The 17,711-nt window shown below is 40.2% G+C and overlaps 1 protein-coding gene across 8 annotated transcripts in view; it reads right to left on the bottom strand.

Moving 5' to 3' along the window:
- The window catches only part of nrp1a (neuropilin 1a), a 78,668-nt gene that overhangs the window by 12,623 nt on the left and 48,334 nt on the right, over window positions 1-17,711 (bottom strand). For all 8 annotated transcript variants that reach the window (XM_077224984.1, XM_077224986.1, XM_077224988.1 and 5 more), the window contains 4 exons: window positions 14,920-15,075; window positions 11,297-11,441; window positions 7,930-8,261; window positions 6,215-6,359 (listed from right to left, as the gene is read on the bottom strand). In XM_077224984.1, the coding sequence (XP_077081099.1) occupies window positions 6,215-6,359; window positions 7,930-8,261; window positions 11,297-11,441; window positions 14,920-15,075 (778 nt within the window). The remainder of the gene's footprint in view (window positions 1-6,214; window positions 6,360-7,929; window positions 8,262-11,296; window positions 11,442-14,919; window positions 15,076-17,711) is intronic.

The raw sequence follows: 17,711 nt of genomic DNA, 5'->3' as shown, positions 1-17,711 counted from the left end.
ATTTTGTTATATTAATTCCAATTCAAATTGATTTATAAAGCACATAATAATACAACAATGTTGCCCCTAGTGCTGCACAAACAATAACGTATTAAAAATATAACAAACACAAATAACTATAAATAAAGAATATGCTAAATATGTACTTTCAGATTGTTAGACCCACAGACTCTTATGAGTCTTAAATGCACCTAAAACACCTTCAAACTCTTAAAAACCGGCATCTGTGACAACAGTACCTCGACACTTGTGCATGATTAAAAGCCAACAATGGAAAAATATGTTTTTAAATGTCCTCTGAACTCACTAAGGGTTGATAATAATCTAATATATTGTGGTAAACTGTTCCATAACCTTGTTTTATTAAAGGGTCACTCCATCCATTTGCATTAAGATTTCCATTGTTAGAAATCCAGTCATACTATTGAATGGTCGTGCAACACTCTTTCATTTTCCCCTGAGACGAGAGAAATCCTCTATTTACCTTTTTCACTTCCTCCTACAATGACGCAAAAATCGTCATTTTACGTCATTGTAGGAGGAAGTGTAAAAGGGGGGGATTTCTGTGAAGACTACAAGCACTAGTTCCCACTCTTTCAAACCCGCCATAGGGGGCTGGACCTAATGCGCTAACAGACCTATCAGATCAGTGCCAGTGCGTTTGATTTCACCGGGAGAAACTTTTTGAAAATAAGGACGAAGGTACTGAATACACAGGCGGATGCATTATGGAGGATCTGGATTTTGACGAAGTTATGGTAGAAACGGATGTTATTGGCTGCCTTTATGAGCCACAGTATAGCGACGAGCAGCTGAGGGCTATGGAGGAACCGGAAGCTGCTGTCACCACAGCCGATGCAGACGATCTGCCTGCCGCGGACGAGGAGCCCGCAATGGCTCGAGCTGGGGCAGATTGGTGGTGCCTGTGCTCTCACTGTGCGCCGATGGACACAGAACAAGAGTCTGTCTGCTGCCGAGAAGTCCAGCGGTGCTACGGAATCGGAGGATGACACGGACGTGTGTGTTGTTGCTCACCCGAGTTTCGCACCACACATGGATAGCGGCGTCCTGGAGACCTACTTTAGAATACCTAACGTCAACTGGCAACGTCAGCCAAAGCCTACAGGGTCAAATGGTCGTCTTTCTGTAAAGTAAGTTTATTTTCAATTTGTTAACACGCTAAAGTGGCAGGTTCATTGCACAAATATCTTGCAGTTAAGCTAGATTGTCTACAATCCACAAGCACTAAAAAGTCATTTTCTGCCTTTTATCGGCCAAGAAGGTCCCAAATTAGAAATTTATGATACTATTCTACTACATATATGACCCACTTTCAATACATATTCATGTCTCCACCGGTGGAATGACCCTTTGACATTTATGACACAGATAACAGTAGGAAGATGAGGTGTCTGCTGTCACTTTAAGACCGAATGCACGGACAGAAAAAACTGACAAACATCCGGTTTCTTTCTCAACTTTTCACTTATGAAAAACCAAGAGAATTCTTTCAACAAGTATTTAGACATAATTTTATGTGTATGTGTCCGTTCAAGGGCAAGGAAATGCGAAAGAGGAATTAATTCGGTGTTCGAGCGCTGAAATGCGCAAGTCCTGATTTACGCTTCTTCTTCTGTTCATGCGCACATCATTAAAACACATTTCTTTAAAACAAAATTGATTTGACAGAATTTAATTTTCTTAATGGCATAAACAGACTTTACTCCCTTGAAACTTAAACTGGAATGTCACTCTTTCTGTCACTACAACTTCCCAAATAGGCGAACACACACACACACGCGCGAGCGCGCACATCCATTCCCTATTGAAGTAAAATTGAAAATTGAGGATGCGATGCATCGCGATATCGAATTGAACTGAACCGATGACATGATAATCGTATTCGAACCGAACCGTGAGACCAGTGTAGGTCCCCTAATCCCTAATCCAAACTATAAACTTTCACTCTACAATGGTTATTAGCAGTTTTAGGAGTTAATCCGCGAATCACATGCGTGCCGAACCGTACGGACCACGGATCAACTGCGTCCCCAATCCACAAATCATCTTAATGATGATGCTCTTTCTGTAGTCTTTCCAAGTCTGTAGGCCTTTGATACAGTCCTGTGCGTGACTGGTTCAGGCTGCCGGGTTGGGGATGTTACGCTCCACCCTGGGCCTGAATCTGCTGTGTCCTCTCATTATGGCTGCCTGTGCCCCTTTGGATGTGGCCTCTGCCTACATCTGCCTTAAGCCCTGTGTTTACTCTCAGCTTGTAATGAGCTGCCCATAAGCCTGTAGGGCTTTCCCGGGATGGAAGGAGGCAAAAAATGAGCGGGGAGGGAGAGGGGGGAAACGGGAGCTGTAGTGTAAGCTGTGTGGGTGAACGAGGGCATTTTAAAGAGAGTCTCTAAAGCCGAGGGGTCGCGGAGAGGTCACCATGCTGGCTCTGGATTGCATTGTTGATCACACACTCCTGCTAGGACTCGGCGCCCCGCTGTTAGGAGTGCGCACGTGTATGTAAGGGGTCGCTTGTTTGATTGTGAGAGTTTTAGCTAAGATAGAGAAATATACAGAGTGTTGGACTGTGCTGGCGTTAAAAGTGAAAACAAGCATTATCATCTGACTAAAGCTCCCGATGGGATGCTGTGGCTTACACAAGCAAGTCTCGCAGTCTCTCGGAAATCCAATGTGTAAATCCACTTAACACTGCCTCAACAGAAAACACACACACACACCCCCATCAGAGCTAAACTAATTCAGAAAGAAAGACAGAGGGAAAGACATCAAGGACCTTTCCGTAATCCTTCAAGGCAGGTGGACCAAAGATTATCTCCAGCTGTGAGGAGTCCTGTTATTTAGGAGTGTCACAGGCCCCTGCTTTTCTATGTAGGAGAAATCCTTTGATGGCGCATCGGTGGGACAAGTAATTATGAAGAAAGCTAAGCCATACCCTGTTCTCCTGAGTGGATAAGTCCAAATTTAATGAAATAGCATCTGTACTATATGACCACACACTTGAGGACTCTTTCATTTTGTTTGTCTTTTGTTTACTTGCTTTAGACAATATGTCTTCAGGGTGCAGCGGGTCTGTCCATCATGTGTATACTGTTGAGGACGTTACATATAAAGCTACCCATAATTCCCGTAATTCAAGCAAGTCAAACTAAAAGTAGCTAGCTACAATAAGGGCGTATACAAAATCATTTCTCAGCAGAGTATAAAGTATTAGCAAAGTTATTTAAGAGAGAAGTATCTTCTGTGCACGGACGCAAATTAGTGAATCATCTTGTCAACCAGGGGTCCGTTTACCAAAAGCATTGTTAGGCAAATATGGTGTGAGGTACGTCGCTATCATCATCGTTTAACAAGTGTTTCTCCAAACCATATTTCCAACGAACAGCATTGCAAAATTTTGTGGATGTAACGACAGCTCTCGTCCTGTGGTTAGAAGCAGAGTTTCTTCCCAGCAAACACATTTACGTTGTGGCATTGTCTGTGGCACGTTGCATAGCAACGTCGATGTCTACGTGCTCGCAACATTGTAACAATGTAGAGTAAGACGCGACAGGGCTGTAGCAACGGTGTTGCACGACATTCAGCAACTGAGAGACAACGTTCTGACATTTTTTTTATGCTATAGGCCTATAGATATCCCCCATTTAGCATTTTATGTTTTGAGGTTAATTTTTAATTAGTCAAATGTTAGGTAATTTTATACTTTTGAAATATTGTTTATCCTTATTATTATTATTATTATTTAATGGAGCTATCAGTAAATTAGCCTAATTATAATCAACACCTGCAAGTGTACACTTTGAAGAGTAAAAATGACAGAGGGTTACATTAATTAAACTTTATTAAAACTGCATATAATTTCCAACACACACAGGGATTTCAAATCCTAACTTCCAAAAAGTCATGCATTTGTGAAAAAATAAAATAAACGAATATACAAATTTCTTTTAAGTATAATAAATAAAACATAAAAAGCAAAGATCAGAACATTTAATGAATAAAACTGGGTTCTGTACATGGCAGACAGTAGTCGAAAGCCGGGGAATAAAGGACGGTAACCGGAATCAGTCCAGGCAACATCAACAAATCCAGAGGAGCAAAGAAACGAATGAGACTAAATAGCAGACAAGTCAAATGAAAAACTAAACAGTGCGAGCGAGGCTACATTAGTCACATTAGAAAATGAAGTTGTAGGTTGTGTTTGAATAATTACGTATCTTATTTAGCTGAGGTAGGCTAGATTAAACTCAATACTCGCGTATCTGTGTTCGATGAAGAATGAGACAACACAATGAGCCCAACGGGCGGTTGAAATTGAAAAGGCTGATTTTCGTGCTTCAGGGCAGTGACGAGTGCATGTGTAGTCCAGTGCTTGTCCAGACATCATAGCACAACCTTAAAGGGTTAGTTCACCCAAAAATGAAAATTAAGTCATTAATTACTCACCCCCATGGTGTACCAACCCCGTAAGACCTTCGTTCATCTTCGGAACACAATTGAAGATATTTTTGATTAAATCTGAGAGGTGGATCACTACTACATAGGCTGCCTAAGGGAATGAAACTTGACGGCCCAGAAAGTCATTAAAGAACATGTTTAAATATTCCATGTGCCTACAGTGGCTCAACTATAAGTTTATCAAGAGACGAGAATACTTTTTTTTCCGAAAAAAAAACATAAATAACGACTTTATTCGACTATTCCTTTTCTTCCTTGTGGGCCTGAGACGAGAGTTCAAGAGATTTCCACGACGCATGCGCGAGAACTGAACAAGAAGTATTAGAAGAAGAACGTCCTCTTCTCAGTTCTCGCGCATGCGTCGTGGAAATCTCTTGAACTCTCGTCTCAGGCCCACAAGGAAGAAAAGGAATAGTCGAATAAAGTCATTATTTATGTTTTTTTTTTCGGAAAAAAAGTATTCTCGTCGCTTGATAAACTTATAGTTGAGCCACTGTAGGCACATGGAATATTTAAACATGTTCTTTAATGACTTTCTGGGCCGTCAAGTTTCATTCCCTTAGGCAGCCTATGTAGCAGTGATCCACCTCTCAGATTTAATCAAAAATATCTTCAATTGTGTTCCGAAGATGAACGAAGGTCATACGGGGTTGGTACAGCATGGGGGTGAGTAATTAATGACTTAATTTTCATTTTTGGGTGAACTAACCCTTTAAGCAATGGCCCAGTATGGTGGTTTAATGTCAACATTGTGACAACGGTGTAACAACCTTCACCACACAACGTAGTTGTAGCAACCTTTTGGCCATGTTGTGCCAACGTTCTGTGTTTTGATGACTTAACAAATCCTTATCTTGAGCAAAATAAGTAAGCTGACTTTCAGTACAATTTCTTTTATTTAGAATATATACAAATGTAATTTACGTCTTTTTGTTTGTCAAGAGATTTAAAGTGCTGTTTTAGAAGATGTGTACGTGCTCCAGTACGTAAGAACGAGCCTGCGATTGAATCGGGAAATAAATCTAAATAACTGAGAAAAATGAAAATTAGTCCTCAGATTTAATGTCCGTAATTTATTGCAAAAAATTTATTCATTAAAATAAGTTATTACTCCTCCACCTGCGTGACATCATTAACTAACATGGTTGAACAACCAATTTGCGACGATATGGTTTTGGGAAAAAGCTAGTTGATTTCTTCAACGATGCATCGTACTATGGTAGTAAAGCAGCGAGTTACGTTGTATGGGAAACGCACCCCAGATTATGATTCACTTATGATTCACATACAAGATTATTGTTTTAGCTTGCTTGACTACAAAGTTGTGTGGGCAATGCAATGAGACTGAAAATGTGTTAAATGTGCTGTGCAGAATGCTACGAATAAATTGCTAAAGTTACACTACCTTGAAAACAGCTGAGCAACAGTTGTGTGACTGAAAAATTTACTTACATTAGTAGTTTCACTACTTGAGTACTCCTCAGCAGTGGTGTGTGTGTGTGTGTGTGTGTGTGTGTGTGTGTGTGTGTGTGTGTGTGTGTGTGTGTTTGTGTGTTTCTACCTTTGTCGCCATTGGTTTTTGGCTTGCTTAGTTGGGGACATTTCATTTTCTATTTAACAATATTATTACAACATTATTTTCCTGTTATCTCTGTAAAGCTGCTTTGAAACAATCTGTATTGTAAAAAGCGCTATACAAATTAAGGTGACTTGACTTGTTAATGAGTTTTCAACATACCTTCCTTCTCACAGCCCAGGAGTTCCAGTCTAAGTCCCATCCCAGCAGGAGTGGCTCTGTCTGGGTACACCCTAACAAAGCGTGTCGATATAGTCTCCACCGTCCTCAATGCTGGTGTGTCATAGTTCAAATTCCCCTCAAAAATCTGCCAAGAACAATGACAAAGTCCAAGACAATAGTTAGCAGTCAAGCAGAGAATGAGAACTCGGAAATATAAAAAAAATGGAAAAAGATAAAGGGGAAAGTTTTATTAAGAGTAGTCTGACAGGGAAAGCAGAGAACAGAGAATTAAGGAAAGAGAACAAGCTCACATCTCACACCTTTCTTAACTTGGACACTGCTGTATGTCTAATGCAACAAAAGCACTAGAGAAAAGAAAGTCTTCAACTTTATTTCTGAAAATCGTACGGCTGAGCTAGCTCAAAAAAATAAAGGCTGCGGGCTAAAACTGCAGTCTACGGCAGCAGGATGCTCTGCTTTTCAAAAGCATCCGCCTTTGACTTCACACTTCTGAAGTCTTACAACCCAGACACAAGGTACCACAGGAGACAGACAGACAAAAAGAAGAAAAGACAGAAAGACGCTCGCCAGAGGTAACAGAGAGGCACAGAACAAGATGAGGAGTCATGAAAGAACATTAATGGCCATCAGAGCTAATATCTCTCCTTTTGTCCTTCAAGCTAAAAAAGAGATATGAGGGTTTTGAAAGGGGCCTTCTAGGACTGACTTTTTTTTTGATAGGGGATAAGACACATAGTCTATGCTCCAGAAAAAAAGACAAATTTTATGTGATTCATGTGTCGATTTTTGTGCAATTTGCTGGTTACATGTATGATGATCATGATTGGTAATGAGCACTATACTATCAAAATTTAGCAAATATTTTAAAGGCGATAAATAATGGATTACACTTCAAATGTGCACTGTTCAACATGAATTGCTTGAATTGCTTGAAATATGATTGACATCACTTCAAAAAGTAAAAATGCAGTTCATGTGCAGCACAAGTCTGATATAAAAGCTACATCAAATTATAATGAGAACATCATTATAAATATCTGTGCTTGGGACATGGCTTTCAATGGTGACTTTTGTTTTTGTAATCAAATATCAAATATTATTTAAAAATTTGGATTTAGATTTATCGGCCAATATATCAGTTATCGGCTCTAAATATAAAGAATTATCGGTATTGGCCAAAATGTTCATATCGGTGCATCTCTAGTTGAAGTTATCTGATTTGCTACATAGCAGTTTCTATGTTTCTTATATCACTACATGGTCTCTTCTTCTTGCGTAATACTTTTAAGTCAAATTATTCATTTATTTATTTTTGGTTTAAGACCAAACAGGATAATGTGCAGTTGCCTGACCGTACATTATATCTTACATATTTGTAACATTATTTTGTTGTGTCTAACCACTATTGTTAGGGTTACATTTCTTAATAGTATTGTTGAATGCATTTGGGACATTTCCCCAATATTGTGCTCACAGCATTAGTCTAATTATTGCCATTCTATCCTCTGTCCATCTAAAGGCTTTGGGAAGAATATATTATAGCTCCACATTCAACTTTCTTAAAGTCAGTCATTTCCTGAAAGTCAGGCTAAACAATCTCAGACTAGCTCTTAAGAACCGCATAGTGATTCAGAACTATTTTAAATGAGCATCCAGTTTATGTCCAACTACCTTCCAGCTTCCCCATATGTTACCTTGGGCTTGTTGCCAGTGGCATCCATCACCATTTTCCAGTCGGATCCGTTGTTGCTGTAGCCCAGCCGAAACTTCTTCATGAAGACCTTGTTCTCACGGTGTTTGCCTCCCTGGATGATCAATCCTTTCACCAATTTCTCCTCGGCCAAATCTATCTGTAGCCACTCGTCCACGTACGGCTGGGGCTGAGGCAACAACGTCCATCCCGAACGGCTGGTCAGCAGACGGGCATTCTCTGACACCCATGTGCGCTCGGTGTGGGAAGAGACTGTGATCTGAGAGTCTGCGATGAGGCCTGAGACCATTCCCAACATTCCTGAACATGGGTACTCTGTTGAGGGACAAAGAGAGTGTTAGATTGAAGAAAGTTTCAAACCCTTCCCTACTGACTAACCTAAGTACATTTCATGTTTTTAAGAGCCTTCAAAAAACCTTTGAATGGCGATCAATGGAGAAAGATGCATTTGGACCCGGATTGTGTAGTTATGGCACCCAACCCAACAAGCCATATCCTGATCTCTTTACCTGATCCCTTAGATTGTTGTCTAACCTGCCACTGCAGTGGCAAAACAATTGTACCATTATTTGTCATGCCAATAAAACACGTGGACATAAAGAAAGAGAGAGTTGTTTGAGTACATAGTGGAGAGGGAAGTTAGCAAAGACTAGATTAGCTGTGAGTCTGAGTGAAAGATAAAGAAAAGAGAAGAAAAAATTATGATGGCTGATAAACTTGGTAGAAACGGTCACGTCTCAATGAGCTGGGAAACATTCTTACCAACAACCTAAAGAGGTCACAGGCCATAAAGAGCCTGAAACAAAGAGAGAAGGAAAGACATTCATTGCACAGGAAAGACAGATGAAGTGGACAGAAGAGATAAGAAACCTCTTGTTCTCTTTGTGTCCCTCTCTCTCTCCATCTTCCTTTCACCAATGACCTTGTGCATTAACTCTTTTTCTCAAGCTACCTAATTAAAGCCTTTCAATAGAGCTTCTACCTTTCATTTTCGAACAGTGTCTTGCTCTCATCCTCAGTCCTGCTCCACTCCTTCCTTCATTCTCTTTTGTTTTTCACCTGCTTTCTTATTCACCTCCTTCATCCTTCTTGTAATCTATCTTCATCTCTACAAACTGACTTTCTTTGTTCCGGTGTTGATAATAGGATTTTTCACGCTTTGCTACTTTTAGGAAAAGGCATGTTGAGTTTGAGGGAAATTATCAGACATGCAGCGCCGTCCAACTGACTGTCTCTGAGTTGCGTGTCACGACTTCTTCAACGCTGTGGGATTCGTGACCTGCCAGCGATACCTTAATCTACGATCAGCACCCGTGGAGCAGGAAAGCGTCAGAGACAATCTTGGACTAGTCACAGATGGACCTAATGTCCCGTGAAATACCACCAGAACAGAGTTTTCATTCACAACACTGCCTTTGTACTGATGTAGGGAACTTCCTCTGTAGTTCTGGAACGGAAAGAGCACTTGTCTGTGACCCCTTCAGGAGTTGCACCGAGTCCAAATGTGAGTTCCAGGCTCCTAAAACAACAAATGCATGGGACTTTGATTTTCCCTTTGTTTGTTTGTGGATGTACAGCCAAGGTTGGGTTTCTAATACCCTTGCCAGATTTGCAAGATCTCTCTCTGTATAATTTCTGATATATGCATGCCGAATTGTTTCAGGATCTGAATGAAAAAGGTCTGCACTGGGGTGGTTGGACCTCAAAGTTTGGAAGTCAACCAAGTTTATTTTCAATCCGCTGGCTGGCACTGTCTTCCGGACCTGTTTATGGATCTCAGATGGGGATGCTTGGTAGAGGCTCCTGGTGTGGTAGACCCTGACAGACACACCCTGAGGGTGGACTGGTTGATATGCATCACGTGTTTCATTTGTTGGTTTGGTCTGTGCACAGCACATAAAGGCTGGATGACCACACACACAGATGGTTTTATTTACAAACAGCGGGAGGAAGTTTATTAATGGCTGTGGAAAGCTTATCAGACCACCTTCTAACTGCCAGCCGTCATCCTCTGTGTGTACAGTGTGAACAATCATACTGCCCAGGAATAGTACCTAGGTAAAGTCAATACCTTACTTTACTACTTTAATACTTACCAAGGTAATGAATTGTTATCACATTGGTATCTAACAAGTACATTTCCTTGGTATATGCCCTTGCAAACAGTATTTGCATCAAATTGTATTTTGTAATGGTATTTTGACCTATTTCTTTGAACAGAAATAATATGGTACTCCTGGGTACTTTCATGTTTTTTGGACATGCACCATGGTATTCTTGGTAGTATATCCTTGTAAATATCCGAAAAAATGGTCTTTTTAATGTTTATCTTCAAAAATATATATTTTTAACATAGTACCTTTTACAGAAAAACAAACGGTAAGGGAAACTAGGGTGACATTCTCTTCTAAGCAGTCGCCCAGATTGGCCGCATCATCACAAGGGAGCCCGATGCACACTGATGATGTCACTGGGAGGCCTTCGCTCTTGTGATGTGTTTAGAATGCGGTCTGTTCACCCGTCCAAAACATGACTGCAACAGCTGCGCTCCAGATCGGCGGTGAACCGCGCACATACAGACACAAATATACAACCAGTGCTAAATCTGTGCACACACACACACAGAGTCTAAAAAATACGCCCTCTATGAATGTTGAATGTAAAGCTGATAGACGGTGCATGATGGAAAACAAACTCGCCCTCCTCCTACACATATGAGGAAATGTTCTCAGCAGGGAGGCACTGATGATACGAAAGCCTTTGCAATCAAAGCTCTGTAGGGTGAAGTCATGCCAAAACATGCAGATGAGTATGCAAATTAGGCCAGGGCCAGCTGGGCCTGACTGCGGCTGGTGGGTGTAGATCTCGGCGTGCACAATTGCATGCATGCGCAATATGTACATCTGTGTATGTGAGCCGATGAGAGGTTAAAGCTCAGAGGAGAAGGGTAGAGGCAGAAATGGGGTAGAAGTGGAGAGGTTGCATGCTGTGCACGCCATTCATTTTGAATCTAGTACATCCAAACGTGGGGAAACATGAATACACGGTCCTTTTTGTTGACGTGAACACTTGTCTATAATGCAATAGCTCCTTGACTATTGCACATGCACGGTTCACACATGGCTTTCAGAGGCATGAATAAACACTTCTCCGTACGCCTGCCTCCAAAGCAAGCAAAACGTAAAAAATCTAATTGAAAGATCATGATGGAGTGGTGTGTTGACAAAAAACTGCTTCCAAATTTGAATTAACACTCTTCTTCTAAACTGAATTATTTGATGTTTCCCAGTTGTGCTGTTGACAGTTTGTTGTGAGACGAGTGAAAAGAACCAGTTCTTTCCGAAACCAACCTGAGATTTTGCATCCATACACCTCGAACCGCAGGGCGATGCCAGACTCCCAGGAGTAGGGTCGGATCCGGAGGTATCGTGTCAATGTGGGCTTGGGGAACGCGGCTTTCGCTACATCGGTAGGGTTGGTGTTACCCTGGAAAATCTGACAAACGAAGAACAAACACATTAATTATTAACATGGTTTGTTTAAGGCAGCCACCAAGGACAGACCTTTGTGACCTGGGACTCACCTAACACTTGAAACAGAGAAATGACAAGAATGTGTTTAGATCAGCGTCTTCAAATGTGACGACCTAAATACAGCCTGAATTGGATTATCTCTGGAGCCAACTGTGTAGCAATACAAAAGCTACTTTGTGATGTTAGAGTCCGGGTTACTACTAGCATTGAATGATTTGGACGCTTCAGTTACAATGGTCTCTGTTGTTGTTTCAACAGACATAGCGATGAATCAAATTGTGTTATGTTCATGGGCACTGGAACTTGCTGACAGCTTGCACATGTTCTCTGTGAAGGGAGGATATGGATATATGCAACAAGAAAGACAAATGAAGGCACATCCAACCTTGTTGTACACAGCATCATGTCACTGTATAAAACTCAGCTGATTTTTAAGTACATCTTGAAGGCTCTCTCTCTCATTTTCTCAGTTCCTGTTTTTTTGCTTTTAAGATGAGATAAACTTAAAGAGAGTAAAGAATCAGCAAACAGCAATTGTTGATAGTATCATGTCTTCACACCTGATTACCTAAAGGACATTTAGAAATTTGACTAATGCCACTGACCTGTCGGGCCAAGACCTCATAATTTATGTAGGTTTGCGTCCTCAGTGATATATATTTTTTTTTTTATAGATGACAAAGAATATAAAGCTGATTTTCCAGTATTCCTAAGCAAGAAATCAATCTAGGCCATCCTAAAACTTTGGGAAACACCCTAAGCAATGGTAAAACCAGCCTCCCTCCTTCTCTCTCTCTCTCTCTCTCTCTCTCTCTCTCTCTCTCAATTCAATTCAAAATTGCTTTATTGGCATGACTGTACATCATACAATATTGCCAAAGCTTGGAATACATAGAATAATTATAAAGACATCAAAATAGTAAAATATTATTATAACATACTTAAATCTAAATGTACAAATTAAATGAATTGTACAAATTAACAATGTAAAAAAAAATTAAAACAGTTTATGAACATTTCAAAATTCTCTGAAGAATTTAGAAGTCAGTTTTCAGTTTTCGTGTTTGTGTGTATGAGCGTGTGAGTGAGCGCATCACTGATTAGTCGTCGACTCTCTTTTTGTGACAAGCATCAATGTATCTGGCTGGTCTCTGTCTCTGTCTCTGTCTCTCTCTCTCTCTCTCTCTCTCTCTCTCTCTCTCTCTCTCTCTCTCTCTCTCTCTCTCTCTCTCTCTTCAATACAGTGTATTGCTTCAATATAAGTGCATTAAATACACAATTCTAAACAAGACAAGGTCAAACTATAAGCTGTACAGGATGGCCAAGTGTTGCTAAGTCCAAGTCAGGGCATTCAGCCATCCGTCTATCCCAGAATCCATGCTGCTAATCGTGTCCCTGGGCACTACTTTTCAAAACGTGTGTGTCTGGGAAGGAGACACATGAGGAGCCATCCACTATCTTTAAATGTCACGCCAATGCTCTGCCCTACTGCTCTAAGTAGTAAAAAGGCTTTCCTTTGTGCAACAACCTCACAGTCGAACTGCTGTTTCAGCAGTCTGTAAATGGGCCCTCACCTCACAAAGCACTTTAGAGCCAAGCAGACAGAAACAAGGCACCGCACCTTAAAAATGCACGCTCTAAAAAGAGAACAGTGTACTTCAGTTGAGGGTCGACATAGAAATTGGGCCTTTGGGTATATTTAAGCTCACTGTTACTTCCAAGCATGAAGATGTGAACGCACACACACACATACACACACACGTACATAACCATCTAATTGGCTTGCTTAGCTTGACAGGTCTATTTCAAAAATGATATTGTTAGAGCATATCTGCCAAGCAGATATAAACATGCATATGCACACATCCTACGCTCACAAACGAGTGAAACAAACTTCACACACTGGAAGTGTCTTTAAACATATGAAACTGCATACAGAGACCGAATCTTTGGATCATTCAGCATCAAAATCAAGTGAATATGAAAAAGAAATTATATTTAGCAAGAAACATTATTTTAGAATGATTTCAGATTTGCATTGTGACATTATTTTAATGACATTAAAAAGTGATTTCTATCAGCATGAATTATATGTACTGTATGTAATATAGTATATGCAATATAACTTTTTTTTGGAGTAAGGTAATATCCAATATTTTGGAGAGAAAATGTGGTTACACTTTATTTTAAGGTGTCATTGTTACACTGTATTTATACACACTATAGGGTTAGGATTTGGTTTAGGGTTAGTTGCTTGTAATTATGCATAATTTATAGTTATTATTATAGTACCTACATGTAACATATGTAACAATGACATTGTAAAATAAAGTGTTACCGAAAATCTTTATATCAACAATATGTTAACAATATCCTTGACAGGTGTCATGAGTTCCACATACGTTGTTCTATATGAACCTGTCTTGGCTATGATCCCCAACATGCTGTCTAAGTACGATGCTCAAGGTTTCGAGAGACAGCCAGTGTGTCAAATGTAACAGGCATGTCTTCCTGTAGTTAACTGTCCTGTGTTGAGGGACACATTAGAGTCAGCTCACCCGATGGCTAATCGATCAGCGTCTCCTCGGCCCTCATTCAATGAGTCACATGTTCAAGTGCGCCAAACCAGCTGTTCAAACACTCCTAAACCTTCCCAGAATGCCTTCTCCTCTCACTCTCTCAATTAGCCCTGTTTATTAACTCTTTTGTTCTTTCCTTTCAACGAAAAAAAAAAGCCCTACCGCAAATGTTGACATCATTCCTTATAGGGAAGAAAAGAAAATCAGTCAGACTACTGTGGTGGCTTTGGAGTTGGAGTTTTTACAGTGCTTGCAGTCTTTAAAGAGGGCGGATTAACATACCACACTGGGCACATAATGGAGTCAGAGAAACACAATCCCTGCAGAACACATGAGCGTGGCATTCCCGTCTGGAGCTGGAGTATGGATTGGTGTAACGAATGCACACGGTGACAGCGCTACAACGCAAGATGTTTACAGGGCTTCCTGCCAAGGAGCACTGGAAATGTACCCTTTAGGGATTACTTCTGAGAAAATAGACCTATTTATCGTTTAGTGGAAAATGAGCTGTACAAAATCAAACTCTTAGCAGGACAACACTGATTCATTGTTATATGAATATTCAAAATATTTAACGGTTAGGGAATGTTCCAGGTCCAAGATGAGTAAAGCGCTAGAAAATCCTTTTGACCAGTTGCTTAGTTTCTAAAAACAAACACAAATTGTGTTTACAGTAATGCATTTGCAGGGGAAGTTTAAAAGCAGAATCTACATTTGTTTTGAAGTGCATACTAGTTCCTACATAATGGTTGTTGTTTCTGTGGCCCGAAATGCCAACACAATCAGTAAATCAGCCTGTTTTCCGAACAATGGATGTACTGCAACTTTATGAAAGAGCATGAAAATAATAAAATAAGTCACCTTCTGTTTTGGGCCATCCTTAATAGTTATCCAGTCTTCTCCGTTTGAGCTCACATCCACCTTGTAGGACTTCACATAGTACTTCTTCCTGGTTTCTTGAGAGATGGCTCCCTGTGTGCCGATTGCAGAGACAAAGCGCAGGAATCCAAGATCAACCTGAGGAGAGAGAACCATATTACTTCAATATTGCTCAGGAACAGAGGGAGTATCAACTTTAAAAGTGGCTTATCGCGTGTCAAATACTGAGCTCATAAGACCCCAGGTGAATATTAGAATGAAAGATTAATTTTAATGAATCGCAATTTAATAAATGTGACGATTTAATTTCCTGAATGGGAGACAAGAGCTTATTGGATGAGGAAGGATATTTAACTTCATGGAGTCCGTGCCGAGGGAAAGAAAATAGCTTGAAAGGAAGCGTGTATTTCAGACGTGTGCTGTATTGAAAAATGAATGCTTCATAAAGTAGTCATGAGTTCTGATGTCATTCCTGTGAGTGTGTGGATGGGAGAGAGTGGTCAGGGGTTACTGGAAGATGGAAGAGAAAATGTGGACGGAGCTGTCTGTGATTTGGTACAATCCAGGAATGTCAGAGCTGTAATACACACGATGGGATGTAGAATCACTAGTTTTTGAATGCAAAAAAACCCACAATGTGATTAAATGCCTCAAATACTCTTTTTTGAGAGGAAGATGCAATCCCACGTCAACTGGGTGATCATACATGAGCAAACTGACATTGAAAACAATGCAAAGCTGTGGTTTTTGGGGAGATTTCTTAGTGCAGGGGGAAGCTAAAATAAATCCTGTCATAATCTGAAACTGATGTCATCCCACACACCATTTTCAAAACATGTCACGTGTGCAGCAACATTTACAGGACCACACAGAAAACTGGCTACACATGCAGGGTAATATGATTGTAGTAGAGGATGTGTTTTAAATACTCTAATAATGTTGATCAGCATTACTGTCACATAAGTCATTTAGCATAGATAAAGCTAATTGCAAACTCGGTCTGTTCCCTTTTGTACAGTATTTGTAAGACATAGTCCTCTCTCAGTTTAACAGTATTAAAAAATAAGTTCTTTGTTTCTGAAGTGTGCTGAATGAGTGTGGATCTGATTTTCTGGCTATACTAAAATATACATGGCAGGAAGATAAGAGAGCTGTGAAGCAGCCAGCGATTTGAGATCACAAAGCTTGGCTGGAGAAAAGACGGTCTGGATCAGTTTCCCCTACACCAGCTGATCGCAGATCAGAACTAATGAGCGCCTCGTGATTTATTAACCACTTTCTGCTTTGTGAAAGAGAGAGAGGGGGTAAAAGAAACTAGAGCAAGAAGAAACTGATGACTACAGTAATTTTACTACAGTAATCCTTTACATGACACTTACACAACTTTAAAACCAGTCAAATATCAATTTCAACTAAAATAATGACTGTTTTCCAATAGGTTTCCTGAATACACTCCATGTCTGCCATTGGTCAGCCAATCAGTGAGTTGCACCTCAAACTCACGCCATTGGTTGAGTTGTTGCTATGCCAGGCAGGTCCGAATTCTTAAATAAACAGAGCAATGTTTTAAAAACACAACAGAATCACACAGTGTATACTCTTCTGGGAAATCAACCTACAAATAGTTTACTTATAGTTGCGTCTGCTTATTAGGATAGGAGAAACGGAGAAAATATTTAAACAAACATCAAGAAAAAAAAAATCACACTTCAACTTTAAGAGCAATAACAAACAGGAGATTGAGGGAAAAGCCCAGTTCCTCATGGGAATACCCTGGCTGAGGAACTCCACTTTCTGGCTTCCAGAAAACAACCCGTTCCAAAAGTGAATTACGCTTCCTTATAAGGAAACAAGTCGGACTCGACTGTGGGCATTTCATCTGAAATATCATGACCACAGAATCAAAAACGTTTTTGGTAAGAAAATATTATAATAGTTGAAACCACACCTGGCCAGCCGAGTAGTTGTATTAGTCACTAGTGTGAATATGCAGTTTTATAATGGTCAGTCTGTGAGAAAGTGAATCCAAACATCTCTGGAGGAAAATGTGTGCTCAAGCCAGCTAACTCTGCAAATCATGTTGTTTTATATTCCTCGCTATTTCGACTCTTTTTGTTTGGATGTTGTGGGTTATGTAAGAGACTCTGTCAGAAGAGATCCCACCCAATAGACAAATCAAATAATGCCGTTCTCATGATATCAACTCCAATAATCTGAAATGTGAAATTGAATTAAAACAACATATCATTATAATATAACTCAAGCGTAACTACTTCTTATAATTCAGCAATGGGAAAGTCCTGGCATGTTAAAACCTGTTCATTTTGCCCAGAGTCCATCTGTCAAGAATGGACCTCAGCTTAGATTTTTCACAGCTAATTAAATTTACAAAGAGTGTGTATTTTATTACATCAGAGTCTCTCTCTCTCTCTCTCTCTCTCTCTCTCTCTCTCTCTCTCTCTCTCTCTCTCTCTCTCTCTCTCTCTCTCTCTCTCTCTCTCTCTCTCTGTGTGTGTGTGTGTGTGTGTGTGTGTGTGTGTTTGAAGGGGCAGTTCTTGCCTTGCCCTCGGCCCGCATGGAAGGAAGCGGCAGAAATCTAATCTGTCTAAACCTAGTTCACACTCACTGAAGCTTCTCATGCTAATTGCGTTGAATTAAACAAGCGTCAAACATGTCTGCTGGCTTTCTAAAGCTGTGACATTTGTGCTCATCCTAGCATGAGCTCATAATGGTGTTTCTTTTGTTTAGTGTGCTTGTAGGGAGTTACATATTCT

Source organism: Siphateles boraxobius, unplaced genomic scaffold (genome assembly GCF_051911475.1).
Source record: "Siphateles boraxobius isolate OS27281-9 unplaced genomic scaffold, OSU_SipBor_1 97, whole genome shotgun sequence".
In the NCBI taxonomy this organism is placed as follows: Eukaryota; Metazoa; Chordata; class Actinopteri; order Cypriniformes; family Leuciscidae; genus Siphateles; species Siphateles boraxobius.
This window is presented reverse-complemented; position numbering and strand designations above follow the sequence as displayed.